The 20,122-nt window shown below is 43.1% G+C and overlaps 1 protein-coding gene across 3 annotated transcripts in view; it reads left to right on the forward strand.

Moving 5' to 3' along the window:
• The first annotated feature begins 5,467 nt into the window (after positions 1-5,467).
• Positions 5,468-20,122, forward strand: part of AGXT (alanine--glyoxylate aminotransferase) — a 50,229-nt gene continuing 35,574 nt past the window's right edge. The window contains exon 1 of one of the 3 annotated variants that reach the window (XM_073674528.1): positions 5,468-5,692. In XM_073674528.1, the coding sequence (XP_073530629.1) occupies positions 5,483-5,692 (210 nt within the window). In that variant the 5' untranslated portion in view covers positions 5,468-5,482. Of the gene's footprint in view, positions 5,693-5,739; positions 6,075-11,612; positions 11,751-20,122 lie in introns of those variants that run through there. The other 2 variants (XM_073674527.1, XM_073674530.1) reach the window with 2 other exon arrangements.

Consider the following 20,122-nt stretch of genomic DNA (forward strand, 5'->3'; position numbering starts at 1 on the left):
GTGACCATTAAAATCGGTAGGGTCGAACTGGCAGCACAGGGACTGATCATTGTAGACATTGACAAACAAGAGAGTCACCCAAAGATAACTCTAGGAACTAATGTAATTGAAAATTGTCTTGCAGAGGTGATTTTCCTTTTACAACAGGTTGCCAAGAACGCCAGCTCCGGCCAGCAGCGAGTGCTCCAGAAAGAGATCCGGGCACTGATGCGACGGCAACAGATAGAACTCTCCGGTGGTGAGATTGGTAGCGTAAGAATGTGTGACCCTTTCCCTATTGCCATGCCCCCAAAAAGTGAAATGATGATTTGGTGCCGGGCAGCTATTGGTCTGAGAAGTAGAGATTACCAGGCAATGGTAGAACCAGTTTACTCAGACAGTAGGCCCACCATTTTCACAGCACGGGGGGTGGTCAATGTACGCCATGGGAGGGTGCCCGTTCGCATAATAAATATCGGGAAGAGGGAAGTGTACCTGCCCCGGTATGCCACGCTAGCCAAATTGTATACCATCAATCAAAATTCCATACAGTCCGTAGAACCCTTGCCTCCATCTTCCCCGGAGGAAGGTAACGGCTCTAAGGAAACAATGGAGGACTGGTGTCAGCAACTACATTTGGGTACTGACTCCACTCCCTCACACCAGAAACAGGGAGTCTATCGGGTGGTTCAAGAGTACGAGAGAGTGTTTAGTAAACACCCGTTAGACTTCGGGCGAGTCAAGGGGGTAGAACACCACATCCCCACGGGAGACCATCTTCCTATAAAAGAGAGGTATCGACCCGTACCCCCTGCACACTACCAACACGCCAAGGGGATGCTTAGGGACATGAAGGAGGCTGGGGTGATCAGGGATAGCTGTAGCCCCTGGGCAGCTCCACTAGTCTTAGTCAAAAAGAAAGACAACACCATGAGGATGTGTGTAGATTACCGGAAAATTAACCGTATCACACACAAGGATGCGTACCCCTTACCAAGGATAGAGGAGTCTTTGGCTGCTTTAAGATCTGCTAACTTCTTCTCTACCTTGGATCTCACTAGCGGGTACTGGCAGGTTCCTGTAGCAGAGGCGGACCGGGAGAAGACCGCATTCACCACCCCGATGGGACTTAGCGAGTTTACCTGTATGCCGTTCGGACTCTGCAACGCACCGGGAACCTTCCAACGATTAATGGAGTGCTGTCTGGGCCACAGAAACTTCGAGACGGTCCTGTTGTACCTGGACGATGTCATCGTATATTCCAAGACTTATGAGGACCACCTGAAACACCTGGCGGAAGTGTTCGAAGCTCTGGCAAGCTACGGCTTAAAGGTAAAACCCTCCAAGTGTCACCTCTTGAAACCAAAGGTGCAGTACCTGGGACACGTGGTGAGCGCTGACGGAGTGGCTCCCGACCCTGATAAGATCACCGCAATTAAGGAATGGCCAAGTCCCTCCAGTGTAAAGGAAGTGCGGCAGTTCCTCGGGTTGGTAGGCTATTATCGCAGATTCATCCCCGGTTTCACCAAAAAGCTCCTATTCAGGACCTCCTGATAGGCCAGTCCCGGAAGGCCAAGAACCAGAAGCCGCCCTTCAAATGGGAGAAGTTAGAAGAAGAGTCCTTCCGCCAGCTGAAGATGGCCCTCACGGGGGATGAAATCCTGGCGTACCCTGATTACAGCCAGCCCTTTATCCTCTACACCGACGCAAGTAACATCGGGCTAGGAGCCGTACTGTCCCAGATCCAGCAGGGGAAAGAACGAGTAATCGCTTACGCTAGCCGAAAACTGCGATCCACCGAAAGAAACCCTGAGAATTACAGCTCATTTAAGCTAGAGTTCCTGGCAGTGGTGTGGGCAGTCACCGAACGCTTTAAGCACTACCTCGCTTCTTCCCGGTTCACCGTGTACACGGATAACAACCCGTTGACACACCTGGACACGGCAAGACTCGGTGCCCTAGAGCAGAGATGGATGGCCCGTCTGTCCAACTACGAGTTCACAATCAAATACCGGGCAGGACGCTCCAATACCAACGCGGACGCCCTGTCCAGGATGCCAAACCTACCGGACGTAGGAGAAGATCTAGAGGAACTGGAAGAAGTCGAACTCCCCGCGTTCCACCGTCATGGGACTATCCAGTATTCCCATCGGGTAAGGAGTAAGCAAGCCGCTACGTTTAACCCCTTGCCTCACTACAACTGGGAGGAAACGCAAGACAGTGACCCTGCCGTCCGGCTGGTGAAGGAGATGCTGACTCGGCCAGAGGCTCGCCTTGACCCAGACGCTCCGGAGGAAGCCAAGCAACTGTGGGCTGAGAAGAGTCGACTGTTCCTTTACAAGGGGAAGTTGTGCCGCAGAATGGTTAACTCCCGGACGCATGAACTAATCTGGCAAGTAGTGGTGCCACGGAGAGACGCAGCCATGGTGATGGAAGCATACCACGACGGGGCTGGACACTTCGGATGGAAGAAGCTGGAGTTCCTGCTGCGTGGGCGGTTCCACTGGGTAGGCATGAGGGGAACCATCGAGAGGTGGTGCAGAGACTGTGGCCCGTGCAACCTAAGAAGGAAGGACCGTGCCAGCCAGAAGACTCCCCTGCAGTCCATCGTCACCCGGCAGCCGTTGGAACTGGTAGCCTTGGATCATGTAAAACTGACCCCAAGCAGAAGTGGCTACGTCTACGCGTTAACCATTGTGGATCATTACTCCCGGTTCTTGGTTGTCGTCCCCGTTAAGGACTTAACGGCTCAAACAGCAGCTAGAGCCTTCCAGCAGCACTTCTGCCGCCCACACGGGTACCCGGACCAAGTGCTGACGGACCAGGGACCTGCCTTTGAAGCGGAGGTCTTCCAGGAATTCTGCAATCTGTATGGCTGCCGGAAGATAAGGACGACACCCTATCATCCGCAAACTAATGGACTTTGTGAGAAAATGAACCAGGTGGTAATGGATCTCCTGAAAACGTTGCCCCTGGAAGAACGCAGTCTGTGGCCTGAGAAGCTGCCCGATCTGGTGGACCTATACAACCACATCCCGGTAGGTTCCACCAACTGTACCCCGGCTTACCTAATGAGGGCGAGACCTGGTAAGTTACCTGTTGACCTGGAAATGGGAGTCCTGACACCCGAGGACACTTCACCAGAGGCAGACTGGGACACAGAGAGGCAGCAGCAGTACCGGAAAGTACAGGAGAGCGTGGAGCGAAGTCTCTGTCAGGCTAGGGAAAGACAAGAGAAAACTTACAACCAGTATGCTCCCGCTGTTCCCCTGGTACCCGGAGAGCAGGTCTTGAAGAGGAAAAGACGGCTCCACAAGTTGGACGACCAGTGGGAGGACCCGTACACCGTACTGCCCTCAAGCCACGAGAACCCGAAAGTCTGTACCATCAGTAAAGACGGAGGGGAGACCATAGCCATTGTATCCCGGGATCACCTGAAGAAGTGTCCTGAACAGCTACGGAACCCTGAAGAGGAACAAGAAGACCATCGACCCGTAGAGGAAAGGGAAGATATGGTTAGTACTGTGCTCGGAGACTTCCCTCGGTCCTGGACTCAAGTCAATGGTGCAGTTGTGGTACCCGTCCTCACGTTCCTCCAACCAGCATCCCAAGTGCCTACGGAGCAACAGGTAGAGCTGGAAGAGCAGCCGGTCCAGGAGGCAGAAGACTCCACACAAGCAGAACAGGAGGATCAACCCTCTGCTTATAGTGAGCCTGCCGTACCCCTAGTGAGCCAAAGAGCCGGTAGACAGCTGCCCAGTTTACCCTTGACAGCTCCTACACCCTGTAGTTCAGGGCTAGACAGTCAGCTCCGTAGGTCCACTAGGGCCACTAGAGGCCAGTTACCCGCACGTTGGAGGATTTGAAGTGTATAAATTGTTTTATTTGTGGTTACCTGTTTTTCTTGTTGCTTGTGTATAATTATGTGTTTCTAGTTATTTATAGGAGTCCTTGGTGGATTTACCGGGAATCCTTGTACATGGTTGGAGCGTAACCTAGGAATGGACTAAAGACTGTTAAGGACTCGGGGCAGGACAGACCCCTACCTGGTTACGTCTCCCTGTTTTGGTGAAACGGACACCTTGCTTTTCTTCAAAAACTGCACCCGGTTGCGGACACGCCGTGACCATCTTTATATGTTTTTCTTATTGTACTATTATTGTTTATACCTTGTTATGTTTAAAAATATGTTTAGTCCCGGAGTACTAAATTTCACTAGGGGGGAATGTGGCACCCCAGGGGTCTGGTTTCCACAGTAACAGCAATGTTATGTCTGAGAGCAGGTGGGAGGTCTCTTGGTCAGGAATCCTATGCATGCCACACCTCCTGCCCAGTCCTGGGAGGGGAAGGACTTCCCCTATATAAACCTAGGGCTGAGGCAGGGTTAGTGAGTAGAGAAGAAGTAGAGACAGAGAAGAGAAGCAGATCTAGGAAAAGAACATCAGGAGCTCTGTGGGAGCAGTGCTATAAGGAGTCAGGGGCTGGCAGCTGCAGAGCTCGCCCTGACTGAGAAGCTATCACCGGACCCGGAGTCCGAGGCTGTGGGGACTAATCTTTACCCAGCAGCAGAAACCGCCCGGCAGGGGATTTCAGGTCCTCTGGCCAAGAAACCCGAAGGCACGGTCACACGCGTGGGACCAGCACCGCCGTCGTGGAGCGGACGCCACTAGAAGGCCCCGAGTCACCGGCCATACGGGTGAGCACCACACGGTACACTCAGGGACGTGGGCTACTTATACCCGCCTCTAGCAAGGTAGCCAGAAGAGTACAGTCAGTTTGGGAGGCCTACAACTCCGCCTGGCCAGGGGAGATCCCATCTGCTCAAGGACTGACCAGGCCCCGATCGCTAGCCAGTACTCCGGGAGGGTCTATCTTTATCACCAGTAAAGACCCTGAATTACACCGCATCGTCTCTGAGTGATTCCTGCTACCCCCATCATCCACGTCGGCTGCCCTGAGGCCATACCCCTCCCGTTGGGGGTGATACTATCACGCTGCACAATCCTACCACCGGCCTCAGCGGTCTTCCCTGCAGCGGCAGCTCCTTCGCTGCATTCAACGGGTGGCGTAGTCGTCCAACATCTACCGCTAATACAGCGGCACTTAGTCTGACTCCCTGGGCACGGACCGGGTCACCGCCACGAGACTACAACCCTCAACAGATCCGGCTCCGGGTAAGCTCCCACGTGCGCAATGCTGCGCGGCACAGGCCCAGGGGTGCGTCATATCCAAAGCAAAAAAATATATAATTTCTCATTGGTTTTGGCTCAGGACTAGGGACATTCGTTATTGATCTAACCATTTGCCTCGTCAGCAGTCAGTGATGCTTCACCTAGAACCCACTACTGTATAATAAGTAACTTTTTATTTGTGTGCTCGTTTGTGGTTATCTATTACCAAACCTCACATCCTGTCCTTACAAATAACATGCACATTTAGGGACATCATGGTGGTCCATGTCACCTATGCTTCTAGCTAAAACTAATATGTCTGTTATCCAGGAATGCAGATATTTTATCAGCAGCATGGAGATAAGACTGATTTTCCCAGCACTTATCAAATATTTTGGCTCACGAGTCCTTGGCATAATATTAACTGTGACTGCACATTTCACAGTTTCAACAGTTTCAACGTGGAAGGTGTTTTGTTAGATGTGGACAGGTGTAATGTCCCTAGTGTTACCGCGTACGGGTCAGTCACCTGTGACCCCTGGGTAAGTGGGAGAGACACTGTGTGACAAATCCAGCGAGAGGGAGGGAGAAGGAAAGGTAGCATTCATATGATGGCTGAGCTGCAGGGACACAGAGACTGGGTGAAGGTTCACTGTGCGTCATCTTCCTCCATCCAGTCAATGGTTAATAAAGATGCACGGGACAATTAGAAGTATATCCTGTTCTCTGCTTCATGCAGCCCGGCTGTCAGGATCTGTCAGGATGTCTACTCATACAATTGTACCTCCGTCTCTAGCCCTACAGCAGCCGCTAAATGTTCCCCAACGCCTAATGCTGGGTCCTGGCCCTTCAAATGTTCCTCCACGGGTACAGGCTGCTGGGGCTCAGCAGATCATTGGTCACATGCACCCCGAAATGTTCCAGGTAAGTCACTTAGTTAAGACTAGTAATGAATGACATATGGGGGCTCAACTTGCAATTCATCCTGTAATTAGTGCTGCATGGGGAAGAGTCAGACGGCGGGACAGGGATCGGAACGTGGTGCACGGACCGGCCAGCAGCTCTCTCAAACCGAGCGTGACTGCTTGTATTTCCAAGCAGCTGTCATGGTCAGGTCGGGAGACCCGCCAGCCAGTCCAAGCATTGCTTTCCAATCTCGGTCCCATTGATACTGCCGTCTGATTCTTCCCTTATCCAGATTTTCCTCAGCTGAGTAATCCTTTTGTTTATCCCTTCATGACATACTGGACTATAATAAATTCTACGGATTTTGTCCCCTTCCTGATATGGCTATTTTTCGTTTTTGCGTTTTAGTTTTTTTCCTTCTCCTTTATCCAAGAGCCATAACTTTTTTATTTTTCCATCGACACAGCCGTATAAGGGTTTCTTTTTTATGGGACGAGTTGTACTTTTGAATGACACCATTCATTTTAATCATGCAATGCACTGGAAAGTGAAAAAAAAAATCCAAGTGCAAAAAAGGCGCAATTCCACAATTGATTTCTGGGGGTTTTATTTACAGTGCTCCCTATATGATAAAAATTACCCAGCAATATGATTTTCTGAGTTAGTACGATTTCGGAGATACTAGACATGCTTTTTTTTTTTTTTTTTTTATTTAAGTGATGAAAAATTTTGGGAAATTTGTAAAAAAAATAAAAAATTCTTTTGTGTTGTCATTTTCTATGTCATGAAGGGATAAACGAAAGGATTACTCAGCTGAGGAAAATCTGGATAAGGGAAGAATCAGACGGCAGTATCAATGGGACCGAGATTGGAAAGCAATGCTTGGACTGGCTGGCGGGTCTCCCGACCTGACCATGACAGCTGCTTGGAAATACAAGCCGTCACGCTCGGTTTGAGAGAGCTGCTGGCCGGTCCGTGCACCACGTTCCGATCCCTGTCCCGCCGTCTGACTCTTCCCCATGCAGCACTAATTACAGGATGAATTGCAAGTTGAGCCCCCATATGTCATTCATTACTAGTCTTAACTAATACCCATAAGGGATATAAATTTTTAGTCGATAGAACTGTGTGAGGGCTTGTGTTTTGCGCCCTGAGCTGATGTTTTTATTGATACCATCTTGAGGTAGATTTGCTGATTTGATCTCCTCTTATTGCAATTTTTTCCCGTGTTGGAGTGGACAAAAAAACGTAATTCTGCATCTAGATTTTTTCTCAATATACCATTTACCGATCGTGTTAATTAATTTGATATTTTGCTAGATTGGCCTTCTACAAATGTAGCGATATCACACATGTGTATTTTTTTATTTCTTTATTTTTGGGAGAAAAGAGGGTGATTTGAACTTATATATTTTTATTCATATATTTAACTCCTTCACGCCATAGCCCTTTTCTGTTTTTGCGCTTTTATTTTTTTGCACCTCTTCTTCCCATAACTTATTTATTTTCCAGCCAATATGGCCGTGTAAGGACTTGTTTTTTGCGGGACAAGTTGTACTTTTGAATTACACCATTGGTTTTACCATATCGTGTACAGAAAAACGGTAAAAAAAAATTCCAACTGCGGTAAAACTGCAAAAAAAGTGAATTTCCACAGCTGTTTTTTTTTTATACCATGTTCACTAAATGCTAAAACTGACCTGCCATTATGATTCTCCAGGTCATTAAGAGTTCACAGATACCAAATATGTATAGGTTCTTTTTTATTTAAGTGGTGAAAAAAATCCAAAAGTTTGCTAAAAAAAATGTCGCCATTATCCGAGACCCGTAGCCTCTCCATTTTTCGGGATCTGGCCCTGGGTTAGGGCTTATTTTTTGCGCGCCAAGCTGACATTTTTATTGATACCATTTTGGGGTAGATACAATGTTTTAATTGCCAGTTATTGCATTTTATTGCAATGTTGTGGCGACCAAAAAAATGTAATTCTGGCGTTTTGATTTTTTTCTCGTTCCGTCATTTACAAATCAGATTAAATCTTTTTATATGTTGATAGATTGGGCGATACTGAATGTGGTGATACCAAATATGTGTATTTTTTTTTTATTTTTTATTTTGAATGGGGCGAAAGAGGGGTGATTTGAACTTTTATATTTTTTAAAAAAATGTTATATCTTTAAAAACGTTTAAAAACTTTTTTTCTACTTGTCACATGCTTCAATAGTCTCTATGGGAGACTAGAAGCTGCGATCATCTGATCGCCTGTGTCAGCCGGTGACAGGAGCGCTGATGGACGTAGTTTGTGACACACTTCCGGCGCGGCCATGTTAAATGCCGCTGTGAGAGATTGACAGCGGCATTTAGCATGTTAACAGCCGCGAGTGGATCGCGATGTCACCAACGGCTGTTAGGGGCACATGACAGCTAATCAGATTGTACATGCGGATTGTACATGAGTTTTTCCTGCCAGGGACATGCGGATGTGAAGCGTTCTTCACATGCATTCTTTCCAAGCGATTTTAGCATCACTTGGAAAGTGCTTGACAACTTGGTCACACTATATAAATCCATGCAACCGGCATGGATTTATATAGTGTGACCGTAAAAGAATGGTAAAAAACAAATATATACTTACCTTCTGATGGCCTGCCGACGTCAGCGGTCGCGTGACCCATCACATGACTAAATGACGTCACGGCAGGTCCTTTTCAGACCATCGCGAGCTGCCGGCAAGCCAGGACGCATCGGATAAAGACACCGGGGGCCATCAGAAGGTAAGTATAATATTTATTTTTTATTTTATTCTTTTTTACAGGTTCTATGGTACCCGGGTCCGGAGGAGAGTCTCCTGTCCTCCAAACCCGGGTACCATCCGCACATTGAAACGCATGGATTCTGCATGTACAGATGCAGTGATGCTGATTCCATGCGTTTCAATGCAAGTCAATGGCGGCGAAAACGCCGCGCTTCCGCAAAATAATTGGTAGTGCTGCGGATTTTTCCGCAATGATAATAAGCAGCGTAAATTTCCGCAGCATGTGCACAGCACATGCGGATTATCATTGGGGAAAATGGCAGACCTTCTACCTAGAGTTTTTTAAGCGTTTCTGCAGCGGAATTGCCGCTGCGGAAACGCTTAAAAAACGCATAGTGGGCACACAGCCTAAATACAGTCATATGAAAAAGTTTGGGCACCCCTATTAATCTTAAGCTTAATGTTTTATAAAAATTGGTGTTTTTGCAACAGCTATTTCAGTTTGATATATGTAATAACTGTTGGACACAGTAATGTTTCTGCCTTGAAATGAGGTTTATTGTACTAACAGAAAATGTGCAATCTGCATTCAAACAAAATTTGACAGGTGCATAAGTATGGGCACCTCACCAGAAAAGTGACATTAATATTTAGTAGATCCTCCTTTTGCAAAAATAACAGCCTCTAGTCGCTTCCTGTAGCTTTTAATGATTTCCTGGATCCTGGATGAAGGTATTTTTGACCATTCCTCTTTACAAAACAATTCCAGTTCAGTTAAGTTTGATGGTCGCCGAGCATGGACAGCCCTCTTCGAATGATCCCACAGATGTTCAATGATATTCAGGTCTGGGGACTGGGATGGCCATTCCAGAACATTGTAATTGTTCCTCTGCATGAATGCCTGAGTAGATTTGGAGCGGTGTTTTGGATCATTGTCTTGCTGAAAGATCCATCCCCTGCGTAACTTCAACTTTATCACTGATTCTTGAACATTATTGTCAAGAATCTGCTGATACTGAGTGGAATCCATGCGTCCCTCAACTTTAACAAGATTCCCGGTGCCGGCATTGGCCACACAGCCCCAAAGCTTGATGGAACCTCCACCAAATTTTACTGTGGGTAGCAAGTGTTTTTCTTGGAATGCTGTGTTTTTTTTGCCACCATGCATAACGCCTTTTTGCATGACCAAACAACTCAATCTTGGTTTCATCAGTCCACAGGACCTTCTTCCAAAAAGAAATTGGCTTCTCCAAATGTGCTTTTGCATACCTCAGCCGACTCTGTTTGCGGCGTGCTTGCAGAAACGGCTTCTTTCGCATCACTCTCCCATACAGCTTCTCCTTGTGCAAAGTGCGTTGTATAGTTGACCGATGCACAGTGACACCATCTGCAGCAAGTTGATGCTGCAGCTCTCTGGAGGTGGTCTGAGGATTGTCCTTGACTGATCTCACCATTCTTCTTCTCTGCCTTTCTGATGTTTTTCTTGGCCTGCCACTTCTGGCCTTAACAAGAACTGTCCCAGTGTTCTTCCATTTCCTTACTATGTTCCTCACAGTGGAAACTGACAGCTTAAATCTCTGAGACAGCTTTTTGTATCCTTCCCCTGAACAACTATGCTGAATAATCTTTGTTTTCAGATCATTTGACTGTTGTTTTGAGGAGCCCATGATGCCACTCTTCAGAGGAGATTCAAACAGGAGAACAACTTGCAAGTGGCCACTTTAAGTAGCTTTTCTCATGATTGCATACACCTGGCTATGAAGTTCAAAGCTCAATGAGGTTACAAAACCAAAAAAAAGTGCTTTAGTAAGTCAGTAAAAAGTAGGTAGGAGAATTTAAAAGAAGAAAATGATAAGGGTGCCCATACTTATGCACCTGTCAAATTTTGTTTGAATGCAGATTGCAAATTTTCTGTTAGTACAATAAACCTCATTTCAAGGCAGAAACATTACTGTGTCCAACAGTTATTACATAGATCAAACTGAAATAGCTGCTGCAAAAACACCAATTTTTATAAAACATTAAGCTTAAGATTAATAGGGGTGCCCAAACTTTTTCATATGACTGTAAATTATTATAATTAATATTGTGCCAAATTAATTTCACGTGAACTATCACATGATCTATCACAGGGGATCATGTGACATGTCACATGATACATCAGGTGTGTGTGTGTGTGTGTGTCTGTGTCTGTGTCTGTGTCTGTGTCTGTGTGTGGGAGGGGGGGGGGCGCGCCTTCTAAACTGCCCGGGGCCCTTGCTACTCTTAATCCACCCCTGGTGAAAGGGTTTAAAAACTATTTTTTTCTTTGTAATTGCTAGTCGCCTTAGGGCAGGGTTCCCCAACTCCAGTCCTCAAGGCCCACCAACAGATCATGTTTTCAGGATTTCCTTAGTATTGCACAGGTGATAATTACATCACCTGCACAAGCAGTAATTCCATCACCTGTGCAATACTAAGGAAATCCTGAAAACATGACCTGTTGGTGGGCCTTGAGGACTGGAGTTGGGGAACACTGCCTTAGGGGACTTGGACTGGCGATAATCCGATCACTTGTGCTACATTTGGCAAAAATCACAGTCTCCTATAAACACCAGCCAGAACTTGGCATTCAGAGGAGAACCGTCATGACAGGCACAAGGGTCTTCAGCAAAACACTGGCCGTTATGGCAACCCATTGAATGCATCATGGGGGCTCTAATGGATGCATAGAATGACGAGTCCCTCTTCCAACGTGCTGTAAATGCCGCTGTCAGAGATTGACAGCGGCATTTAACAGGTTAACAACCGCGGGTGAAGCTCTGCTCCACCCGTGGCTCTTAGGAGCAGATGATAGCTGAATATCACAGCCATCATCTGCCAGCAAAGACATAGGCTCAGTTCCTGAGCTCGCATCAAAGTCAGGGAGTTGGCATGTGATGTACCAGTATGTCATATATCGGTAAGCCTTTCGCTGTAGCAGTTAGAAGGTTTTTCTTTTGGCAGGAAAGATGTAATTTTGATGGCACCATTTTGGGATACATATAACAAATTGTGGACTATTTTTTAATGCTTTCTAGGGGTGAATTGATAAAAACTCACAATTCTGCCATTGTTTTTTTGTGTTTTATGTCTTTCTGCACCCATCCATGCAGTAAAAAATATCACTAACCTAATTCTGAGGGTCATGTCAAGTAAGGCAACATCTATAGTTTACTACCGTATATGTTTTATTACTTTTGCATAATAAAAACACTTTTTAATGAAAAATTCTTAATTGCTTTTCAGTCATGTTGAGTGCAGGCTTTTTTTTTGTAGGATGAATTGATGTGTTAATTGGCACAGTTTTGAGGTACCTGCGACTTTTGTTTGCTTTTGTATTCCTTTTTTTAGCAGTATAAACAAAAAACAACAATACTGATTTGTGTTTTTTTTATGTCATTTACTATGCAATATAAATGGCATGTTTTGTAGGAGAAGCTGTAATTTTTTTCTTGAATATTTTAAGGGTACAAAATACATTTTTATCCCTTTTTATGTCATTTTTGGATGGCAGTACAAGTAAAAATGGGATTTATTTTTTTTTATTACGTTCACTGTGCAGGTTATATAAAGTGATAAATTACTAGTCTAGATTGTTACGAACAATACAAAAGTGTTTCTGTATGTACAGATATATATACATACATATACAGTTATATGAAAAAGTTTGGGCACCCCTATTAATCTTAAGCTTATTGTTTTATAAAAATTGGTGTTTTTGCAACAGCTATTTCAGTTTGATATATGTAATAACTGTTGGACACAGTAATGTTTCTGCCTTGAAATGAGGTTTATTGTACTAACAGAAAATGTGCAATCTGCATTCAAACAAAATTTGACAGGTGCATAAGTATGGGCACCTCACCAGAAAAGTGACATTAATATTTAGTAGATCCTCCTTTTGCAAAAATAACAGCCTCTAGTCGCTTCCTGTAGCTTTTAATCAGTTCCTGGATCCTGGATGAAGGTATTTTTGACCATTCCTCTTTACAAAACAATTCCAGTTCAGTTAAGTTTGATGGTCGCCGAGCATGGACAGCCTCTTCAAATGATCCCACAGATGTTCAATGATATTCAGGTCTGGGGACTGGGATGGCCATTCCAGAACATTGTAATTGTTCCTCTGCATGAATGCCTGAGTAGATTTGGAGCGGTGTTTTGGATCATTGTCTTGCTGAAAGATCCATCCCCTGCGTAACTTCAACTTTGTCACTGATTCTTGAACATTATTGTCAAGAATCTGCTGATACTGAGTGGAATCCATGCGTCCCTCAACATTAACAAGATTCCCGGTGCCGGCATTGGCCACACAGCCCCAAAGCATGATGGAACCTCCAACAAATTTTATTGTGGGTAGCAAGTGTTTTTCTTGGAATGCTGTGTTTTTTTGCCGCCATGCATAACGCCTTTTTGTATGACCAAACAACTCAATCTTGGTTTCATCAGTCCACAGGACCTTCTTCCAAAAAGAAATTGGCTTCTCCAAATGTGCTTTTGCATACCTCAGCCGACTCTGTTTGTGGCGTGCTTGCAGAAACGGCTTCACTCTCCCATACAGCTTCTCCTTGTGCAAAGTGCGTTGTATAGTTGACCGATGCACAGTGACACCATCTGCAGCAAGTTGATGCTGCAGCTCTCTGGAGGTGGTCTGAGGATTGTCCTTGACTGATCTCACCATTCTTCTTCTCTGCCTTTCTGATGTTTTTCTTGGCCTGCCACTTCTGGCCTTAACAAGAACTGTCCCTGTGTTCTTCCATTTCCTTACTATGTTCCTCACAGTGGAAACTGACAGGTTAAATCTCTGAGACAGCTTTTTGTATCCTTCCCCTGAACAACTATGTTGAATAATCTTTGTTTTCAGATCATTTGACAGTTGTTTTGAGGAGCCCATGATGCCACTCTTCAGAGGAGATTCAACTTGCAAGTGGCCACTTTATGTAGCTTTTCTCATGATTGCATACACCTGGCTATGAAGTTCAAAGCTCAATGAGGTTACAAAACCAAAAAAAGTGCTTTAGTAAGTCAGTAAAAAGTAGGTAGGAGTATTTAAAACAAGAAAATGATAAGGGTGCCCATACTTATGCACCTGTAAAATTTTGTTTGAATGCAGATTGCACATTTTCTGTTAGTTCAATAAACCTCATTTCAAGGAAGAAACATTACTGTGTCCAACAGTTATTACATATATCAAACTGAAATAGCTGTTGCAAAAACACCAATTTTTATAAAACATTAAGCTTAAGATTAATAGGGGTGCCCAAACTTTTTCATATAACTGTATATATACTGTATATATATATACACACACACACTTCATCGGCACTATAGATTCCAGCATTTCTCACAACCTCCCTGATACGTCACTTTCCATCTCTTTCTTTGCTCTGTAAATTAGGATATTGTTCATCTAGACTATTTTCACTTTATGCATCCTTTACTCTTTCATTCTGACATTTCTCACATATTCTTCCTCCTTTCTATTTCACACCTGGCATCTTTCAAGAGCACTTAAAGTAGTACAAGTTTGCAGATTTGCAGACATAGGTCTATTCTGACCTTACTCTATTTGTACAAATTAGAAACATACCAGATTTGAACAGAAGGTAAGAGCAACTACCTAAAAATAACAGGACCTCCTATTTTTATAAAAAAAAAATCCACAATAATACTTCCTTAAAGGGGCTCTGTGACCCAGTTTTTGCTACCCCATCTGAGGAAAGTATGGGCAGAGAAACTGATTAAAGTGATGTATCACTTACTGAGCTGTCTGCTGCAGTTTTGATTAAAGACTCAATGCTGAGCTCTGTATAGCCCCACCCACACCTCTGTGCACAGGAAGCTGCCAATTGGTGATGGGGGTGTGGTTGGACTACGTGGCAGCAAGTTTACTAGTCCTCTAGTAATAATCTCCTGCTGATAAAACAGTGATTTTATAAAAACGACACAAAACAGCCCAGTAAGTGACGTAACACTGGCATCAGGGTCTCTGTCCCTACATTATGGTTCTTTCAGATTAGGTAGCAAAAACCTGGTGACATATTCTCTTTAAAATGTTTATATATGTCCTCAGTCATTGCTCCTCTAGTCCTTAATCTCCTTCGCTTTCCCCAAACCTTATCACCCTGCAAATAAATACTGATCTCTTCTTCCCTTTTAGCCTCTCACCTGACTTCATTCATACATCTGCTAGTAAAAATTATTGCCCAAATTTTTATTGCATTTGCCTCTATTTTTCTGCTGAATTTTTGGTGTTTTTTCTGTCTCCACCAAAATCAATTTTTCATTTGCGCCTTTGTGAAGTTTATTTCCTATGTTGTTGTTTTTTTTCAGTTTGCCATTGTGTGCGTGGTTTAAAGTTTTCAGATGTTTTCTCCTGATTTATCATTTGTGACTTGTCAAAAAGTAGCAAAAACTTGTTGCAAATCTACTCCAGTCTTCTCCTGGAATTATTTTATATACCCGACCTTTTTTGTGACATTTTGCAAATCGTCTGACTTTACTTTAAAAAGTAACAAAAATGGTTAAAGACAAAAAAAATACCATTTTTGACTGAGTAAAGTTCATGCACCTTGTGCGCCATTTTCAGCAATTTGTCGCAAAAACATGCGAATACCAGAAGATAATAAAAATAAAGTGACTTGAAAAAACGCAAAGTATGAATCGGGTCCTAAATCCTTCCTTTTAAAACAAAACCATGTACTCTCCTAGTTATTCTCCATCTATCTGCTTCTCCTCACTGCTGGTGACGTGCCTCCCAGTCCTGGTCCTCCTCAGAACTGATTTTGATAAGTGATTCTGACAAGTGATTCAAGTGATTCTGATGAGTGATCCTGATGAGTGACTCTGACAAGTGACTTTTACAACTATAATAAAAAAAAGTAACTGTTCGCTGATGGGACTTAAACACGAAATTTTGTGTCCCAAAGCCAGTGCACTAACCACTGAGCTATAAACTCAGCTGTGAAAACCTTGGAGTTCTATTTGGTTATATGATTTTCAGTGCAAACGTCTAAAACTCATTGGGATTTATCCACAGACTGCAAGCAAGCCAAATTCAAATGATGTTTGATTCTGATGTGTGAGTCTGATGTGTGACTTTCTTCAAACATCAGAATCACAATGACTTTTAGTTACCCTGAGTATTTTCATGGTTGATCTCATAAGACAAGAAAAGCTATCAGTTTGTATCAGTTGATTGGATAGCTTAATGGTAAGGCATCAGCCTTTGAAACTACAGTGTTAGAATAAGAAATAAGAATTTTTTTTTTTTTTTTTTTAATTATGCCTATTTAGCACACAAACTACAGGGATGTTTTACTTTTAATATCTGACATTCTGATTGTCATCCTGATGTGTTAAGAGTTTCAGACACACTGTCTATTTGCATGGTAAATTACACAGCCAAAGTAAATTGGGAGGCACTAATTTACTACATATCTATTTCCAAGTGACTTTATATTTGCATAATTTATTAAAGGGGTCTAATGATAAAATGTCTTTATTGTAAATTTTTATTTTCATCCACCCAAGTACTGGCTGCAAACTCCAAATTTACTTTGGCTATGTAATTTACCATGCAAATAGACAGTGTGTCTGAAATCAGAGTGTCAGATATTAAAAGTAAAACACCCCTGTAGTTTGTGTGCTAAATAGGCATAATTAAAAAAAAAATAACTCTTATTCCTATCATGATTTGAACTCTAACACTGTAGAGGCTGATGCCTTACCATGAAGCTATCCAGTCAAAAGATACCAACTGGCAGCTTTTCTTGTCTTATGAGATCAACTATGAAAATACTCAGGGTGACTAAAAGTCATTGTGATTCTGATGTTTGAAGAAAGTCACACATCAGAATCAAACATCATTTGAATTTGGCTTGCTTGCAGTCTGTGGATAAATCCCAATGAGTTTTAGACAAGTTTGCACTGAAAATTATATAACCAAATAGAACTACTAAGTTTTGACAACTGAGTTTATAGCTGAGTGGTTAGTGCACTGGCTTTGGAACACAGAATTTTGGGTTCAAGTCCCATCAGCTAACAGTTACTTTTTTTTTTTTTGTTATTATTATAGTTGTAAAATTCACTTGTCAAAGTCACTTGTCAAAATCACTTGTCAGGATCACTCGTCAGAATCACTCGTCAGAATCACTCGTCAGGATCACTTGTCAGGATCACTTGTCAGACAGGGTATTTAGCCTCAAACTGACATCATTCTGATGTTTGATTTTGATATCTGATCATGTCCTAAAATGGACACTGTATCTATGGAGCACTAGGGAAGGCCAGCTCCATCTGTAACAAACTCCGTCTTATTCACAATCTCTATATTTAAGCTTTTCTTCCTGGGTCTAGCAGAACATGGCTGACACCCCCTGAGACAGCCTTCCCTGCTGCTAACTATTATGGTGGCCATCACCAAAACTCCTCGCCCTGCAATAAATATGGTGGAGGAGATAGCCTTCTCCTCTCTAGCAGTAGCTCTTTGACCATCATCCCACTTCCAGTCTCTCTTATTCTTTTGAAGCACACTCTGTCTGTATCCTCCTTCCTTCCTACAAATGGTCATCATATACTGACCACGGGACTGGCCGTGGCCTTTATCAATCACTTCTCCATCTGGCTCCAACACTTTCTCTCTGCTGACATTCCCACCATCATCGATCACTTGTTAGCTGCCTTCAAACTCTTGGCACTCACTTCATCCTTTGGTCTCACACAATGGTCCTCCACAACCACCCATAAAGATGGACATACACTAGACCTCATCTTTTCCCGCCTCTGTTCCATATCTAACCTCATAACCTCACCTCTTCTCCTTTCTGACCACCATCTTACATTCTCATCCTTCTTCTCTTCAACTGTCCAAGTCCAGCAATTTGCACCCCCTGCAGAGACGTCTGACGCCTACACATTCACACACTCTCTGACTTTGTTCTACTGCTTTCGACCATATCCTCACTTAAAGACGCAGACACCATTTTCTACAACACCACAATCTCCTCATTTCTTGACTGTATGGCCCCTCATATGCATGGCAGAACGTGATGAATAAATATACCCTGGCACACCAGCCTCACTAAAAATCTGCGGCAAATGACCAGCGAAGAAGAGCGCTCTAACAGAACGACTTTATCACATTCAAGCAAGCAGTTTACAAATTCAAGTCAGCCCTTTTATCCCAAGAGTACGTTCATTTAGATTTTTTAAGCGAATTTTGGAGTAGATTCTATATCAAAATCCCCATTAAATAATATTAAATATCCGCTTTCATCAACCATCCAGTTCATTTGAATGGGAAAGTGCACCTAACGTGCAAGTTGCATATTTTTCACGCATTTTTTAACTGGCAGAATCAGTGTCATGTATTTTCTTTGGCCAATTGCTCTCATGTAAATCATACATGTTTTTCCACTTTTTATTGCAGTTTATTATGCATTTGTGGCAAGGTTTTTGCTGTTGAAATAAAGCAATAACATTCCCTATGGCTAAACCCCAATGGTTGTGTTCACACTGAGTTTTTGTGCCGAGTTTCCAAAGCAGAAAATGTCCAACTCTCCAGTCAAATCTTGTGGTTTCTGCTCCAAAAACTCATACCAAAAAAACTCAGTGTATGTTCACATGAATCTTTTGACATGAATTTTGAAGTAGACCAGCTTTAAAATCCACATCAAAGAGTATTCAAATAGTATTGGAAGGAGTTTTTAATGTGGATTTTGAAAAAAGATAGATGTAAAAAAAACACAGTGAACATACCTATAATACTTAAAAAAAAAAGTCAAACCACGTAAAAAATCACATCAAAACTGCAGAAACCAAATACATGTTTTTCATAAACTGCATTAAAAAGCATGAGTTTCAGCAAGAAAAATCCACATAAAAAATCAATTTGAACACGCAATTCCTACGCTGTACATCTGTTACAAAAATGTCTCTGAGGCCGGATTCAAATGAGCATAAAAAATATTATGTAAATAGTAAGAATTGCATCCAGAAAACTCGATCAATTTTTTCTCACTTGTCATCCATGTGCAGTCCCGTATGACAGCCATTTTTTTTACAACAGCAGAACTTCCAATGGCTGATAGATGAGGGTCCTCAACATGGGCCCCTTTTTTAACAAAAAATCATGTTTCTAAACCAGACAATGTCCCATTTTCTTGAATGAAAGCTACTTACAGAATATATTTAATGTTCTAGAATGCTGCAAAATATCACGCTAAGAGCACAGTAATAACCAATTCTTTATTATAATCAAACAGATTGGTTGACATGGTAGATCTTCTCTGACTTTTTTTAGAAACTACATAATTGGTCTGTTATGTGATTCATCGGCTAATAATGGCTCGGATTTGAACACTTTGACCACTTATGAAACAGATCTGACTCATCAAATCCCTCGGCTCACTGTGTATAAATAATTAAGCATTTGTAGAATATGTTTCTAAGAAGTAGGTGTCAAGGCAGGATAGTCATGATTGGAAGGCGCAGAAGGCTTGGTGGACCAAGATATGGTTCATTAATTAAAATAGGTTAATTAACAGAAGGTATAAGAGACAGTCAACTTGAACTTGTTTTAGATTCTGGTACTTGAAAAGAAACATGACTTCCTTGCTATCTGTGAGCAGTCCAGAATCCCTACAGCTGCCTTTACATGTCCCTCAAAAACTTCTTCTGGGACCAGGTCCCGCAAACGTGCCACCTCGAATCCTGGCGGCAGGAGGGCAACCAATGATCGGTCCATTACATAGTGAGATATACAAGGTAAGATCAAAAACAGATCATTATCTCCATAATATACAGCACTTTACAGACCAAAATATCCAGAGGGTCCAAAGCTTATAAGCACAATTGTCTCTGAATAATCTTGGTCTTCTGTACAAGATGAGATAGTGTCAGTATATTCATGGCTTTTAGAAATATTTTGCAGCACAAATTTGTGCAGGTTATAATACATGGATTCTCTGGGTCGCCAACATCTATCGCTTGGCAGTTAATCAGAGTATCACTAGGAAAACCACTGGAAGAGAAATGTATTCAGTGGACCTTATAATAATTGCCGGCTTTCTGGAAAAAGAGAAGCGAGAATTCTGGAGAAGCTGTTATTACATTGTCTTGTAACCGTTAGTTAACAATTAGAACAAATAGCTAATGTAAATATTTACTATGGAGAATGGAGCCACATCCAAACATTTCACAATCCCCTATACATTTATAAAGAGCAGCCTTATTCCAGCTGATCCTAAGCGTACACCCCACCTCTTCATTACATGGGGGGAGTTCAAGTGGCTT

This window comes from Phyllobates terribilis, unplaced genomic scaffold (genome assembly GCF_046119375.1).
Source record: "Phyllobates terribilis strain yellow unplaced genomic scaffold, ASM4611937v1 Scaffold_3__8_contigs__length_932513732, whole genome shotgun sequence".
NCBI classification, from domain to species: Eukaryota; Metazoa; Chordata; class Amphibia; order Anura; family Dendrobatidae; genus Phyllobates; species Phyllobates terribilis.